At 37.7% G+C, this 17,869-nt stretch overlaps 1 protein-coding gene across 1 annotated transcript in view; it reads left to right on the forward strand.

Annotated features, from left to right (window-relative positions):
- The window catches only part of Man2a1 (mannosidase alpha class 2A member 1), a 161,209-nt gene extending 143,637 nt beyond the window's left edge, over positions 1 to 17,572 (forward strand). Inside the window, exons 20-22 of the mRNA XM_070036027.1 lie at positions 2,027 to 2,227; positions 12,650 to 12,760; positions 14,747 to 17,572. Coding sequence (XP_069892128.1) covers positions 2,027 to 2,227; positions 12,650 to 12,760; positions 14,747 to 14,899 — 465 coding nt within the window. The 3' untranslated portion in view covers positions 14,900 to 17,572. The remainder of the gene's footprint in view (positions 1 to 2,026; positions 2,228 to 12,649; positions 12,761 to 14,746) is intronic.
- Positions 17,573 to 17,869: the final 297 nt, after the last annotated feature.

The following is a 17,869-nucleotide window of genomic DNA, read 5'->3' on the forward strand; positions in this document are numbered from 1 at the left end:
AAGAAAGATCTCAACTCTTTGTAGTTTGAATCACAATGTACTAGAAACTCTTCAAAGTCAAATAAGTTGCAGAGAGAAAGCTAGACTTACATACTCTGAAACCTTCCAGGCAACTAAACTCCAAATACTATTTATAGGACCAATATCAGTAACTACAAGGCCAGTAAACCCATTAAGAGCTTAAACACACATTGTATCAATTTTGGATTTTTCCAAAGGCTTAGAAGGTTACCTACTAGCAGTTAATCAAATACTGGTAGTTCAACAGTTAAATATGGTGGGGAGCCCTTTGTTGCAGTAGGTAAACATGTACAAATGGGACCCCTAGGTGATTACTTTGCCTGGTTACTCCAGCTAGACTTCAGCAGTTTACTTGTTAATTGTACTCTTACTGGTGCTGAAATGCAACTCTTATATAAACTTCTGTCTTTTCTTGCAGAGGGCAATCAAGTTTCACTTCTTTAATCTCAAACAATTTGCATGCATGGCATGGTTTCTTTTTGTCTGAACACCTTTCAATTTGAATCTTGTTTCTTTAATCCAAAAGTAGCTGAGTAAGGCATGTACATGCACGTGCACAGATAGATATAAATGAAGTATAGATTATAAGATTATATACGTATAGATAAATATAATAAAAATATGAGAATAGAGTATATGTGTGTACTTATAGTATAGATACGTATGTATTAGAATGTGTGTGTGCGGGCAGTTCCCAGCACAGAATCACAGAACAGTATGTGGCTGATTCGTGGGCTTGGCTTGCAAACGTATTTTGTTTGTTTTTTAACTTTTACATTCCCTGAGACTCACCCCTGGAGATCCTGATTCTAATAATCTAGTTGATGTTCAAGAATCTATGTTTTGTAAAGGCTCCAAGGTTATTAGGTTGTGTGGTAATCGAGGAAAGAACTAGCTGAATTCAGGTCAGAGAACTGATCTTGTTTGGAGGGTTGGTATATCTGTCTATGATTGCTTCTCAGGTATTGATAATTAGTCAAGAAGTGTCTCATCTACTCACTGAAGTGTCCAGGAATTCCTCCAAGAACATTAAACAAAGCTTGAGAACTTTTTCTGAATGTGCCTTGACCTAGAATGGACTTAATGCCTCTCGAATCTGGGAAGGCAGATGTTTTCCCGTCTGTTAGAATATTTTATCTTTTATTACTCAGAAGTAGTTTTGTCAGCAATCCTGACCTAGATCAAAAAGTCCTTTGATCTGTGAGCACATTTAAGTATCTTGTTGAAAATGTTCCCTTTCCCTATTCACATTATTCTACAAGTTGCATTAAATGACAGTATTGTTGGAGAATATTATTTTGTATGCTTTATTTAATGCGTACATTTTCATAGAACTCTTCCAGACCTAATCTTTTTTGTCAGTAGCTTAATACTGCAGTGTCCCTCTGCTGCCTTTAACTTTTTCTCTCTCTCCATGGTCTGAATTGTAATGACATCTACTGTTAGCCGCTGGCATGATGCTAGTTGTTTTTTCCTAGCACGCTTCTGTCCAATGTTAATCTGACATTCTGAATTTTAAGCTCCATATCTTTTTAAAATCCTGTCTTTTCACACAGATAAGTAGCCAAGCCTTTAGAGTCCTCTATTACAAAAAAGAAGCAAATCAGGAGATATCCGTGAAGTAGTCATTTAAAAAAAATTAATTCACTTCAAATGTAGCTGGTGATCAAAGGATATTTCTACATAAATTCTCTTAGCTCTTCATACGTCTGCTTTTACTCCTTAGGCATTATTGGCTATGGTTGTACATAGACATCAATTTAATTAATTTTTGTGTTATCAAGCAGATGTATACCCCTAAATCTGGTATAGATTTATTCGATGTTTGCATATCCAGAAATGTTATCAGTTTACACCATAGCAAAGACTAAAATATTTTTAAATTATATTGAATAATAATGTATTGTGTAAATGTATAAATACCCAATAGCATATATAATTGTGTTCCTGTTTTTAGAATAAAATAGTTAACCAATGATTTACCTCACACTTTTTTGCTTGATAGGAAGAAGAAAAAATCCCAGTCAGCTATCCTTCCCTCTTCAGCCACATAACTTCCTCATTCCTGAACCATCCAATCCTTCCAATGGTAGTAAAAGAGAAGTTCTCTTCACCCACCTTTGAGCTGCTGAGTGAATTCCGTCTATTGGTATCATCATTGCCTTGTGACGTCCACCTGGTTAATCTGCGGACAATACAGTCAAAGGTACATCTCGAAGTATATGGATAAAGAATCACTTCTTATAGTATGCTTGATATAAGGTATAAAGAGAGGGATGGAAAAATACTAGAAGGTTTACTGTGCCCTTAAGAATGACTGAGGGTTTTTTATCCAAAATCACAATGCCTTTCAGTGATTGTTATTCTAGTTCAGTACATAGCCCAGTACTAATTTATCTGCCTTCCGAAATATTCTATGTTTGTTTTAGCAAGTGTTCATTTTACTATAACAGCCTAAAGGAGGGAGAGAGATAATCATTTCCTGCTCTCCTGTGCAGGAAATAAATGTTGATAACTCCTCATTTTATAATGAATTCAGAAGCTGAGTTGTATACCTGTAGTCCTAGCTACACAGGAGGCTAAGATCTGAATTTAAATGCTTGAGTAGCTAACAAAGCAAGCCTAGAGAGAAAAGTTGTGTGACCCTTATCTCCATTTATCTACCAAAAAGTTAGAAGTGGAGGTATGACTCAAGTGGTAGAGCAACAGCCCTGAGCAAACAAAGCCTAGTGAAGGAGCAAACAAAGCCTAGTGAAGGTTGAAGGCCCTAGGTTAGAGCCCTAGTAGCGACACAAAACAAAGCAAAAGCAATAATTCAAAACAACAAAACAAAAACAGAAGCTGAGGTTGGCCTCTGTTAGGTAGCAGGACCAGGTAGATCAGCTCTACTGACTCCGTATTTATCAGGAGTTAAGAGATTCATGAAGCATGATACTTCACTATTTGTACAGGAGGGGCTTTGAATTTTTGGTTCTTTTTTTCTACAAAATCATTGCAAATCAGACCTTTGTATTAAGAAATCAAGTATTTCTGAGAATGTTGGAGATAAAATATGGGAGGTTTTAATAGGTATGAAATTTAATGGTTAGACTGCTTTCGTTTATATATATGCCCATTTTTGAAGTCAAAAGGTTTCCTTTGAGACATAGATGGCTTCAGAACAACCTGAAGACCCCAAGGACTTGGGGGATGGATGGCCACTGTTCCTTGATCTTGTAATGGGTTGAAATGTGTGTGTTTTCTGAGAACACCTCAAACTGACCAGGGTCAGTGAGTGTAGTATTCAATTTTTCCTGAATAATCCAACAATGCCACTTATTTTCCAAGTCACTTGTTTTTAGTGGCAACTTCCTTGCATTCTTCCTGCTGTTAGTTTTTCTTCCTATAATAGAAATTTAATTTCGTTACTGATTAACAACCCCATTGCCTGCCAAATTAAGTTGACACCCTGGAGCATTCAGGCCATCTAGTCTAGACTGCACTCACTTCAGCCACCTGGCTTCTTGCTGCTCCTGTCACCTTTGCACAGGTGAACCCGTGGCCCATCCTCACTACCCCCTGGCTGAGAGACGGCTAACTTAGCTACTGTTTGTCAAATATGACTGTATCAGGTATCCTGATGTTAGGTCTTTTGTAAGGAAGAAAGAAATCTCACTGGGAAATCCCTTTAAAGGCAGAAATATATGTTGTTATCCTGAAACTGCTTACAGTATAGGCAAACGTGTGCAAATGGAGATTTGTAATAACGCTATTTAACAATATGGGAATCTTACTAAGAAGAAGAAAGATTGAAATGTTAATTGCTATCAGTACTATGCTGACACATAATTAGAACTAAATATTTGGCGTTATTTTGTGTTATCACATTAGCTGTTGCCAGTTCCTGTGTTAACTTTTGACTTTTACTACATACATGTATTTGAAATGGTTACAAAAGCCCACTCAAAATACAAGAAAAGATAGAATTGGTCCATTCAAAATGACTTCTTTTGTTCCCTTACCTTTGAAAAAAGAAAGATAATCATTCATTAAAGGTGAAGTATGTAGTCATTCAAAGAATGATGTTACTTAAAAGATTCCCAGTGTGAGCTTGACATGTGGCTCAATGGTAGACCACCTGCTTTGAAAGCATAAGGTCTTGAGTTCAAATCCCAATACCAATGTGTGAGAGACAAAGCAAGAGACAGAGACAGAGAGAGAGTAAAAAGAGAGTGGGAGGAAGAGCGGAAGAAGGAAGGAGAGAAAAAATGAGATATTTATGTAATTCCATGGTTAATCTAAAAGAAGACAAAAATGACTCAGTGAATAAATTCAGAAACTAAAACTAAGCATTTTAAATCATGTTTCTGGTTTGGCGTGCTTGTGACAACTTTCAGTATACAAATAATGGGTATTTACTTAGGGGTTGCAATTCATTTTTTCTCTCAAAGGACGATCAAAATAAACATGGCCTGTATCTAATTATGCATTTTTCTTATCCATGACAAGAGTACCTGTCTCTTCTTGCCTATCATCTCCATTATGAAAAAGGTCGCGTTGACTGATCCCTCAGTCCAGTGTCTGAAGGTGCCTCAGTTCTAAACCTCACTTGGTCTTCCTAATTCCTTGTGGGTGAAGGACTATGAATTTAGGCACAGTGAGAGGTCTAGTTCAGGCTGGAGGTGTGATAACTGACGAGGTGGTGTGCCTTCCAGCAGCCAGTCTCCTACTCACTGTGCCTAGATCATGCCAGGGAGATTTCAGAAAGTAGAGATTTTGACAAATAAACCCATGTCAAAGATGATTGTCTCATAGGTGTGAGAACCTCAAATTTATCATTAATGAGTCTTAGAAACTTTCCATTCAATTTCAGAAATTGCTGTTATCTCCATTTTGGGAATTAGGAACTAAGGATTAGCAATTAAATGACCAACATTAAGCCACCTAGTCGGTCTTCCAGATCTGTTCACTGCATGTGGACTCAGTGGACTTCTTAGAATTCTTAAATCTGTTTCTTAAATCTAGTTTGTCATAATTTTTCCTATTTTAGTGGATGAATTTGTGTTTTTATGTAAGCATATGTTGATTTTTTACCTTATATCTTGTCTTGGGGAAATGATTTGTATTCAGGTAAAGGGGGAACAGATACCTGAAGGCCTGTCCACAGCATATTGTGTGGCCTCGCCCATTCTAGCTCCTGTCTAGGAATATGACAGCTAGCCTCCTCATCCTGTGTGTTGCTTGTCCTCTCTTCTCTCAAATTATCTTCTCTGCTTCACTCCCTTTTCTTTACGCTATCAAGAGATTAGATAGTATAAAGAAGTTTCTATAAAGATTTGAAACTAGGGAACAGAAACACTGACCAACTACACTGGATAGGAAGGCCATGTTATCAGAAATTTAAAAGAGAGGCTTGGCAGAGAGGATGCTGAGAAAATCCCATGGAAAGAGAGATCCTGAGTCACAGTTCTGTAGGCTAGAGCTGCAGGTAGCCTAAAATAGAGTTGAGAACCTAGCCAAGCATTCAGTTTGTCTTTGTGGTGACATTCTACCTTACGTGTTGAAAAGTAGTGTGAAGTTCAGCTTGTTTTTTTTTTTCCTAGATTACTTCCGCTGATTTTATCATCTGATATTTTCATTTAATTTACACATACATAACACTTTTATCTCTCCTTAATACCTGTGAGATTTCTTTTGATTTGTGGCTAACCATTTGCAGATAGAAAAACCAATCATTTCACCTTCCATACCATTTTTCAAATGAGCCTCCTCTCTACTTGTTTATGCCATACTTTCTCTTCTTATAAATAGCAATTTCAGATTTTTTACTTTGTTTTGCCTTTGTTATAAGAATTGATTAGTGGTTTATTGATCCTCCCTAGCTTCTGGGAAGGTGAAAATTATGGGGAAAATTTTCCTTTGTTGTAAGTATCTGCGAACAACTATTCACCTCCCTTTTCTTTCTGTCATCTTATCTTGTGGATCAGAACAGGGTTAGCTATTATTGGACATTTTAATGAATACCTTCAAAAATGAGTTTCTACTGGTTATTTCCTGCCTCAGAATTCATAACAAAGTGTGACTTTCTAACCTTTCCAGTTGCCAGAATGCACAAAAGATAAGTGCTGGTAGGCATTTGCAAAGAATCTGAGTGGCCCAGAGTATTTAGCAGGACCTTCATCAGGAAAGTGAAACTTTGAAGTTTAAAGGTAGGGGTGGGAGATGTTGTTACATGGGGCAAATGTAGTCAGAAGTAAGGCCTCCACTTTCCAAAAAAAACAGTAGGTTTACTACATACAATTCACGATAGGTTGCCCTCACGTTATCAGTGCACAAATCAAATTCCTTTTGGATAAGAGTGGGGTGGCACCCATCCCCACCGCATCCCCCAAACCCTCAGAAGAGGTTCTCATAGGATAGTGGAATTTTCAGAATGGGCTTTCAGAGACAAATGGATATAAATGACCATCTCCAAATCTTTTACTCTGCTGAGATCTTTGGCCAAGTACTCCCTTTCGTTATTGAGTGGGTGGTATTGGGGTGTGAACTGTGGGCCTGTACTTGCTCAGTTTGCTTGCCCAGCTGGTGTTCTAACACTTGAGCCATACCTCCAGTCCTGCACTTTATTGGCATTTGGAAGACAAAATCTCAAGGACTTTTTTACCCAAGCTAATTTCAAACTGCCATTCTCCTGAGTAGCTAGAATTATATCCATGAGCCACTAGCATCTGACTGAAATACTTCCTTTTCCCAGCCATAAACCAGAAGCATAGCCTCCTTTAGTTTAAGCATTTTGCTTTTACACATCAAATTAAGTTCCATGAGTTTGTTGGGTATTGGTAGCTCATGCCTACAATCCAAGTTTTTACTCAAGAGGCTGAGATCAAGAATCAGTTTAAAGCCAGCTCAGGCAGGAAAGTCTGTGAGGCTTGTATCTCTAACCTTAACTAGCAAAAATCCAGAAATAGAGCTGTGCCTCATGTGGTAGAGGGATAGTGCCCAGGCCCAGAATTCAAGCCCTAATACCAGCAAACACACACACACACACACACACACACACACACACACACACACACACACACACACACACACACACACACACACACACACACACACACACACACACACACACACACACACACACACACACACACACACACACACACACACACCTATTGTAATGGATTTTCCCTAAGACTATTGAACATTTAAGCCTCATTTCTGTGACTCACCCACCAGTGTGGCCTAATATGATTGATAAAGACACTTATCCAGACAAGTGCTTAGCAGATGTCATCTTTTCATTTTCTTTTTGTTCTTCCCATACCTCTCTTATTTTTCTGAGGTCCAGATAATACTAATGTGTTAGTAAATGGACATACACTTCTTCTAAGATCTATTTACTCTCCCAGAACATACAGTGAGACTGCTTGAAGGTATCTGTTTTTATGCATGCATATTCAAGTTAAATTCACAGTTTCCCTACTTTGAAAAACAGTTTTCTTGGAAATAAAATGTCTAGACAGACTCTGAAACTGAAAAAACTGCTATATTGCTGCAGGTATTTTTGCTTGAAAACTGATATTTTCATGAATATTTGATTTTTAAAGGAACTCAGACAGATGATTGCTATTTCCGTTAGTCCTTACAAAAGTGATACAATTTTAGTCCATAGAAAAAGTATAACTTTTTTCTCAATGAAAATTAACTTTTATTTTATCTCTACTTCTATATTGTTGATCTTTTTCTCTTTTGTAGAACTCTAAGGTAGAATTCCAGAGGTGTTTTACTCCTGAATTTTCTTGCCCTGTCATATACTAGTGTCTTAAAAATTCCACCCCCATGATGAATTGTATTGCAGAAGTTTTAGCAACACCTGCTATCATATGGGTTTTAAAGATGATCCTATGAATAAAACTAGCCAAGTACTTTAGGAGACAAAGGCTTCTGAAATTGTCTTAAATAAGAGCCTATCTAAATCTATAAGTCCACAATGCCAAATAGAGGAAGTTTATGGATATGAATTTAAATGACCCACCTAATTGGAAGGCAGTTATCAAGATTCCAGGTCAGTCCATACTCCCCTTATCCCTCCCCCCTTCCCCCGCCAAAAAGAAAGTCAAGTCCCTAGACCCTATCTCATGCAATAAGACAGGCATAGTAATACATGTTTGTAATACATTTGAGAGACATAAATAGGAAGATCTTGTTTTCTAAGGCCAGCCTTGGGCAAAATCATGAAATACTATCCAAAAGAAAGTCAAAAAGATCTGGGAGTGTGGCTTTAGTAAAGCACCTGCCTAGCTGCACAAGGCCCTGAGTTACAACTCCGGTACTGACAAAAAGGGAGGGAAGTTTAATTTATAACACTTAGAAAATAATTGGCTGATTTCCTGAGTGAGACAAGGATGTCGGCTCTCTCCACTCCTCTTTAACTTAGAATTAGAATGCCTAGCTAGGGCAATAAGACAAGATGCAAACATAAAGGGGAGCCAAAATTGGGAAAGATGACATAAAACTCTCCCTCTTTGCAGATGACATGATCTTGTATTTAAAGAACCCCACAGACTCTACTCCCAAGTTACTTGAGCTGATCAGAAACTTTGGCAAAGTAGCAGGGTATAAAATTAACCCTCAGAAATCAATGGCTTTCCTGTATGCGAATAATGAGAAGAGCGTGGCTAAAATTAGTAAATCAACTCCTTTTGTAATAGCCCAACAAAAAAATAAAATACATAGGAATTAACTAAAGAAGTGCAGGACCTGGAAAGTTGGCTCAGTGGTAGAGTGCTTGCCTCACATGCATGAGGCCCTGGGTTCGATTCCTTAGTACCACATAAGCAGAAAAAAGTAGGAAGTGGTGCTGTTGCTCCAATGGTAGGGCTAGCCTTGAGCTGAAGAGCTCAAGACCAGAAGAGCCCAGACCCAGATTTCAGCCCCCACTACCGACAAAAAAAAAAAAAAAAGAGGTGAAGGACCTCTAAGACAAAAACTTTAAAAACCTGAAAAAGGAAAATAAAGCAGAACTAAGGAAGTGGAAAAACCTCCCATGCTCCTGGATTGGCAGGATTAATATCATGAAAATGGCATTGCCATCTACAAATTCAATGCGATACCTATCAATATCCCAACCTCATCCAAAAATTCATATGGAACAATAAATGACCCCGAATAACAAAAACAATTCTTGGCAGAAAGAACAGCACTGGAGGAATATCAATTCCAAATTTCAAACTCTACTACAAAGCCATAGTAATCAAAACATCTTGGTACTGGCACAAAAAGAGACCTGAGGACCAATGGAATAGGAAAATGAACCCAGAAATGAACCTACAGACCTATAGCCACCTAATCTTTGACAAGGGAGCTAAAAAAATAGAATGGAAGAAAGACAGCCTCTTCAGTAAATGGTGCTGTTAAAATTGTTAAACACCTGTACAAAACTAAATCTAGACCCGTATTTATCACCCTGCATCAGAATCAACTCCAAATGGATCAAAGACTTCAAAATAAAAGCAGACACCCTGAAAACATTACAGGAAGGAATAGGAGAAAGGCTAGGGTTCCTTAGCATAGGCTGAAATTTTCTTAATAGACACCCAGAAACACAACAAATCAAAGAAAGGTTGGACAAATGGGATTGCATGAAACTGCAGAGCTTCTGCATGACAAAGGACTTAGCAAGATCAATAGAAAGCCCACAGATGGGGAGAAGATCTTCACTAGCCATACAACAGACAAGGGTCTCATATCTAAAATATATTAGAACTCAAAAAATTAAATCCCCCAACAACAAATCCTCAAAGAAACAACCACCCAATTAATAATTGAGCTAAAGACTTAAAGAGAAACTACTCTGAAGAGGAAATAAGAATGGCCATTAGACACATGAAGAAATGCTCATCTTCTCTAGCCATAAAAGAAATGCAAATCAAGACAATATTGAGATTCCACCTCACCCCAGTTAGAATGGCTATAATCAAGAAATCTAATAACAGCAGATGCTGGAGGGGATATGGCCAAAAGTGGACCTTACTTCATTGTTGGTGGGAGTGTAAACTTGTTCAGCCACTTTGGAAAGCAGTATGGAGGTTCCTCAAAAGACTCCACATAGAGCTCCCCTATGAGCTAGCAATTCCTCTTTGGGGCATTTAACCAAACAATCACAAACAAGGTCATACCAAAACTACCAGTACAACCATGTTTATTACAGCATTATTCACCATAGCTAAGATATGAAACCAACCCAGATGCCCCTCAGTAGATGAATGTTCAAGAAAATTCCATATAATGGAATTCTGTGCCTCCATCAAAAAGAATGGCATCGCCCCATTTGTTAGGAAATGGAAAGACTTGGAAAAAAATTATGCTAAGTGAAGTAAGCCAGGCTCAAAGAAACATAGGTCCCATTGTTTTCCTTATTTGTAATAACTAGTACATGTCTAAGACAAGCAAGAAAATGATGTTAAGCAAAATGAACCCCAAGACAGGGACACAAGTGTTTTTTTTTTTCTTGCTTGCTATTGTTTTTAAGTACTAATAGTGCACTATGTGTTTCTCCTGTTTTCACTGTATCTGATTCTGGTGTCCTACATCTTGTATATACATTTGGGGAGGGGAAGGGATATAACAAAATGCTTAAATAAGGATACAGGTTGACCCATTGTAACAATGAGATGTACAAGACACTATGTTGAAAATGAACTTTATAATTTCAGGGGCAGGGGAGAAGGAGGAGTTGGGGAGATGGGGAAGGAAGGGATGGTAGGGGCAAAAACATAGGAGGACGTAACAATCTTCAATAGGAAATGTACTCATTACCTTACTCCATGTAACTGTAACCCCTCTGTACAGTATTTTTACAATAAAAAAGTATATGGAAAGAAAAAAAATAATAGGCTGTAGTACTCATTGTATCACATTGAGAGAAATGCTAATTGCTAATATACTAAGGGCATAATCTAAGCCAAACAACAGAACACATCTTTCTATGGCTCCTTCATCTTATTCCATTTGCACTTTATAGAAAGAAAAAAAACTGGTTTTGCTGAAATTGACAGCAGAACAAGGAGCCAGATTTTAGTCTGCCAAACTCCTAGCCTAGGCACTGATCCATTAGTATCCCTGGCTTCTCCCTTAGGACACACTGCTCTACATGGCTTTATGTAAGACCGCCATATGTAGTATTTTCCATTGATTAATCCATACAATGAATGCATACAGAAGGTACACAAGTATTTGCTCCATTTTGCAGAAAGTGAAACTGCTATTTACAAATCAAAAAACAGCCATTCCCAAGCTTCCCAATGGGCTTCTGATTCAGCTTTCTTTGTGGAACTTCTATATGTAATAAGTGCAGAGTTTCCTTATGTGTTTTTTTTTTCTTCCGTTATCTGTGTGGGCAGGGTGAAATTTGTTGAAATGTCATTAAATCTTTATGATTTTTAAACTTGCTATGTGCATCACGTTCTGTGATGACTTAAAAGCTATTTTCATTTCCTTAAGAGATATTTCTCTCTCCCCTTGAGCAAAATCTTTAACAACATCACTGCAAAATATACTGTGAAACATCCCAACACAGGTTATTCCAGCCAAGAATTTTGAGGTGTGGACAGCTTTAAACTGTTCAAGAAAGTTAAAATCAAATCAGGGGTGGACATGCTGGCAGCTACTCACAAAAGATATCTATAGCACATTAAAAAAAATCTGGTCCCCGAGTGGGGGTGATCAAGAGTTTGAGCATGCTTATTATGTCTGTGGCCAAAGAAGAAAGGGATCATGCTAGTGCTGACAACACCAACACGTCTTCCCTTTAAATAATTGAACATTTCTTAAAGCACCAAGAATTACCTTTAATTAATTTTGCTTATTAGCATAAGCATATTTTACCTTAGGGAATGAAATTTACTGAAGCAATCCTAACTCAAAATAATGAAAAAAAAAATTGAACCAGTTGTGGCATCATTATTTAAATGGATACAAGGAATATTGCTGAAAATACGTACTTAGCTCTCTAAATGTCTGGTTATGTTTATTATTTTTCATGTTTAGTCTACCCAGGAAGAATAGTTTCTATAATACGAATTTAAATGATTCGTCAAGTTAACAAATGTGGGGTGGTCCTGCAAGTGATAGCATAACAAATTCCATGTTGTATAAAAATAATGAACCAATACATTAAAGATTAAGACACTTAATGCAGTTACCAAAAATTAGTATTTCACAAGGAAGCACAATTCATTTTGAAGCGATGAGACGTCATTCAATGACCAGTTAAGGACTAAGTTCAGGTGCATTTTACATAACAGATGTATACATTTAAAAAACAAAGAAAATAAAATAATCTTGTTTGATGATACTTTGATAAAACAGTATGTAACATGTGAACCTAAATCTGTGTCCGCAGGACAACAGGTGAAACCAGGGCATGAAGTTACTTCACCTAACCAGCAACCCTAGAACACAGCACTCCTGGCTGGGTGGGGAGAAAGACACAGTGAATGTAGAACCTGGGAAAAAATGAATTTGCCTCCTTCCATTGCTGAGTAGTTATGTTTTGGGGATGCTGGCATCACAACACTGGTGTGTGGTTTCTCTGAGTCCTTGCTTTTATGTCCTGTAGCATATTGATGTTGCTCATCATTTGCAGGTAGGCAGTGGGTACTCTGATGAAGCAGCCTTGATCCTCCACAGGAAAGGCTTTGATTGCCGGTTCGTCACCAGAGGCACAGGGCTGGTTTGTCCTACTACTCAGGGAAAGGTAAGTTGAAAGGTTGTTGTTGGTGTGCTTTGAAATCTTCACCTTCTTTTGACTGTCCTGACAGAAGGATAATTTTTTATTGCCTCTTCCCTCACTCCTTTCCCTCAGTCTGCAAGTTAGCTTAAGTCTCTCCAGCTTAAGAAAGCTTTTAACTAGGTACCGGTGGCTCATGCCTGTAATCCTTGCTACTCAGAAGGCTGACATTCGAGGATTATCGTTTAAAGCCAGCCCAAGCAGTAAAGTTTATGAAACTCTTGCTCCAGTTAGCCCACCAAAAAACAAAAACAAAAGTGGAGGTGTGGCTCAAGTGGTAGAACATCAGCCTTCAGTGAAATTTTAGGAGATAGCTCCCAGGCCCTGAATTCCAATACATACAAGGGAGGGAGGGCAGGAGGGCAGGCAAAGAAGTAAAGAAGAAAGAAATAAAAAAGAAAGAGGGAAGGGAGGCAGGGAGGGAGGAAGGGAGGGGAGAGGAAGGAGGGAAAGAAGGGAAGGAAGGAAAGAAGAAAGGAAGGAAGGAAGGAAGGAAGGAGAGAAGAGACACAAAGCACTTGTTCACCTTCAGCCGCATTTAAAGACAATGCTCGTGATCACCTCTCCAGCCTTCCATTTCTAGACGACAAAGCATCTCTTCCCCTCACCATTTCATCCTCTCTTGATTACACATTCTCACATACCATAGCAATTCAGCTGTGGTAACCCCCAATTCTTCAGTGGCTAGGAAATATTTTAGAATAACTGAAGCTGACTGGCATAGCAATAAGGAAGTGATGATATGAGCACTGAGACTGTGGTCAGTGAAGTAATTGAGCACAGCGCATAGCCAGCTGTACAAAACTTTGATCTATTTATTCCTTCTGGGAAATAAACATATGTCTAGGTCTTCTGATTAATACAGATTTGCATGAGTCAACACTCTTCAGGCCAAACTGAACATTTAGATGGAACATTGCTGGCTGGCTTCCTATTTCTGATTTCTCTTCAAGTTGGTCTTGTGAGCAGTCCTTAGCCTTTGCTTGGAAGGAAAGGACCTTCCAGTTTCCTGCCACTTTCTCTTAGCATGCTGTGATATAGCCAGGTTGGTTCAACCTTTAGGCAGGTCTGACCCATCATGCTCCTCAACTGGCCTGGCTTTCTACCAACCCCAGCCCCCAGGCCATACTCAAGTGAGTCAATGCATGTGCTCCAAATGCATACGGGAAAGGTCTAAAAAGAAGAGAAAATCTGGTAATAGGCATGAGTCTATGGATAGATTGGTTCTCTGTGATTTTTGCCTGACTTTCCACAGAATTGCTACCAAGAAGTTCTGGATTTATTTTTTTTGTAATATTTGAATTCAGCCTTTCTTATTGATGATGATCTGAGTATAATTGGCTCTGAGCATTCTAACACTAAAACATTTCAGTCCAAGGGGAAAGAGGGTGTGGAATACGATCCAGAGATACATTAAAATAACCTGGCAGGGTTTGTGTTTTCCAAATGATCTTTCCACCCTATGGAACAAGACTCAGTAATATTACAGACTTCTGTAGAAATGTGCCTGTGTGTATCTTTGAATCAGTTCCAATAAGGAAAAAAAGAAAAGAACCAACTACCACATTATTAAAGATATATAATGACTGAAAGAATGTAAGAATGCTTTTAACTCTTCAGGCACTATGAGGGCTTGTTTTCTTATATATGTCACCTCTTCTATTGAAAAAGTGGTTCCTATGCAGGATAAAAATTCTCCAGCAGTACAGAAAGTAATGCAGAACACATTGCTCATGGCCACAGCCAATTTGCTAAGTTTCCCTCCAGGAATGCCATACGTATGCAAGCATGTCTGTGCATGTATTTAACATTCCCCTTTAATTTCCCTTCAAAGTGACCTTTAACATGGCATACATATTCTTTCACATACTATTTTAGACTGAATATATGGATGTCCTGTAATTTTTCTTCAGGATTTATAGCAATATATAAATATCTCTCATTTCCTTTTAGGTGTTGGTACAGAAACTTTTTAACAAGTTTACTGTTGAAAGTCTGATTCCTTCATCATTATCCTTGATGTATTCACCTCCAGAAGCCCAAAATATAAGTGAGATCAACTTGAATCCCATGGAAATCAGCACATTCCGAATTCGGTTGAGGTGAACCTGAATTTTGAATTTGAATCAACAAGCATTGGCTTTTTATACCTTTCTTGATTTGATGTGCAATAAAGAAGCACATTATTATAGCTTCTGGTTACTGTGAGAACAAGAATTCTGTGATTTTTTTTTTAATCCAATGCCGTAAGAAAAGAAAAAAAAGCCATGCTCTTTACCAGGTTGCTTTTTTTTCTTTCTTTTTTCTTTTTTCTTTTCTTTTTTTTTTTTTCAGAGTCCATCCCAAGAACTACCACTATAGATAGGAACTAATGCAGTGAGTGAAGAAACGTTCAAAGACAACCTCATAACGGACTGTATCTCAGGTTAAATGCTAACTCATTCTGTTTGCGTTGGAGGTTGTAAAGAGATCCTTCTAAGCATTTGTTAGTTTTATAAAAATTACTCATTTGACCAAAAGAGAATAAAAGGTTGGTGGGTAATTGCTAGTGGCCAAAAGGGTTGCAATCATTGATGCAAGTCAGAAAAATCTCAAGTGTTGAAATGGGAAGAAAAGTGCAATCCCTACCTTTCTGATGAACATAGTTGATTTTCATTCCTCTTTCTACTGAACATCTTGACCTTCCTTTGCCTACCCTTTGTATTTCCAGGATAACTAATTTTGAACCATTCAACTTAAACGGTAGGAAAAAAAAAAAGAAGAAGAAAAAGAAGCGTATTTTTCATTACTTGACAATGTGGGATAGGTGCAATTTATTCCATTGTCACGAAAATAGAAGAAGCAATTCCATAGGTACCCTACTCCTATTTTAGGTACCACAAGGTGTCTTTTTACACAGCTAATTTGAATACAGGTGTTCTGAGATGGGGTTTTCTATTTTAAAATTACCATATCAAAATAAATGTGCCTTATTTTTTTATAAGTCTTGTTAAATCTTTTGGTGTCCATATTACTGTTTGGGAAAGTGGGAGGACTTGGGGAGGTTAGGGCTGGGGAATGGGTACTTTCTATGACACATACATTTAGGTAATACTTGCCTGACAATGCTGGCCACATTCTGATCTGTTTCATTAAATTTGTGGTCGTATTACTCTAAACATTTTGACTATTTGAATGTACTGAGATGTCAGAAAACAAAACAAGGAAGAAAAATATTGTTTAATTAAAATATGCTGCTGCCAGGGAAACTGCAACTTGAAACAAGGATTTTGTCACAGGCAAAATCCGGATACTGTTTCCATTTCACAGTAGTTAACCATACTGAAGAGAAAATGCTTTAAAATAGACTCCGTTTTGAATTCCATGTTCATGTAGTGCATCCTAATGTATCTTATAAAGGATATGTTTGTTCAGTCAGTTCTGAACTTTTGTATGTGGTAACCTCAAGGTGTAGGTCTCAGCCCATGTGCCATTACAATACTTTTAATAAATTTTGTGTCACATTATTGTTTCCTTGATTTTAAAATCACAGCAACATTAACGACCTTTAGAATATTCAGTTGTAGCAAAGAAACCATTCTTTGGATCTGTACAGTTTTGAAAAATCCTTGGTTGGGTGTAATAGATTTAGTATTATCTGACTTTAAGCTACTGTTTACCTCTCGTCCTTCCAATGTCTTTATAGAGAAATTTAACCCATTATTGTTTTACTATGTAGTGTGATTTATCATCTGGATTTTTCGCTCAAGATGCAGCTCCTAAGATTACTGTTATGTCACATTCATAAACTCCTTTGCCTTTAATAATTAAGGAAACAATACCAGTGTTGATAAAGATATTACATGGGGATAATTTCATGCAATAAACATGAACTATAAGTTTCCTCCCTCACTTGGGGGAGGGGAGGGATACACAACTGAACCAACAACAACAGCCACTTCCTTCTTGTGGACATCTGCAGGCATTAGGGTTGCCGGAAGTAAATCCCAGGAATAAGATCAGTATTCTCGTTGCATCTTTGATGTATTCCTTCCTATGGGAGCTCACTGTGTTCTGTGGTTAAGTGGCTGTGCTTAATCACTCTGCAAATTCTGATCAGAGGAAACAAAAATCTGATGCAATAACTGGTTCTGCCACTTCTGGGTATTCAAGGTAGCTATGTCCCTTGTCACTTGATGTTTCATGCAGTGTGTGTTGTTACCACCAGCTGTTCATAGGTGAGGCAGAAATTCCTTTAACCAGCAAATTTCTGCTTTTTAAAGTTCCTTTTAGAATATAGCATTAGGGAATTGAAGAGAGGATATCTTTGCTTTGGGTTATGATAATTTTTTTTTAAAAATGGCTAATTTGGTGTCTCTGGCACCACACAGTTCAGTTGTGATCTGTCTTGTAATTATTTGGTTAGGTTCTGTTGCATTTATTATCACTGGTGTTCAGCTGGCCACACAGTAAGTTCACCACTTTCTCTCCGCCTCCTCCTTTTCTGAAATTTTAATTTGGGGTTATAAGTGCATTGTTTGAGAACTAATTATCCTTGTTTCCCTTAAAACAAAAATGCTGTAAAATGTGATGTAAAACAGTTTATCTTCCCATGTGTTTACTGTACTTGTGCTAAAATGTTTTCACATTTCTTTGTCTGTAAGAACATGTCTGCTTTCATTTTGATTATTTTGCTCACCTTGGAATCAACAGGTTTTGATATTTTCTCTTGGAAGATTTTTATATCTTTTGGGGAATATGTAATATAAGATCTCTAATAAAAGATAATTTTATCCTGTGCATGGTCCTCTAGAGTATTTTTAATCCTATTTTCTAAACAGATTTATTAAAACATGATTGAACACACAACAAAGGAGTAAGGATCCGACCTTTATTCCTTTGAAGGAATAGAGCCTTTAAAAAAAAAAAAAAAAGTAATTGTAGAGATTGAGTAGGCACAAGTGAGAATTTGGGAACCTTCCAGCTGCTATTCCCACAGACTTGTTGAGCTGGTAAGGTCAGAGTCCATACACAGTATGACCAGGACAAGCCAGAAAGCAAAGCTCAGGGTGGGAAGAGGGTGATCCAGACCCCTCC

This window comes from Dipodomys merriami, unplaced genomic scaffold (assembly GCF_024711535.1).
Source record: "Dipodomys merriami isolate MVZ:Mamm:240054 unplaced genomic scaffold, mDipMer1.0.p SCAF_27, whole genome shotgun sequence".
NCBI lineage: Eukaryota > Metazoa > Chordata > Mammalia > Rodentia > Heteromyidae > Dipodomys > Dipodomys merriami.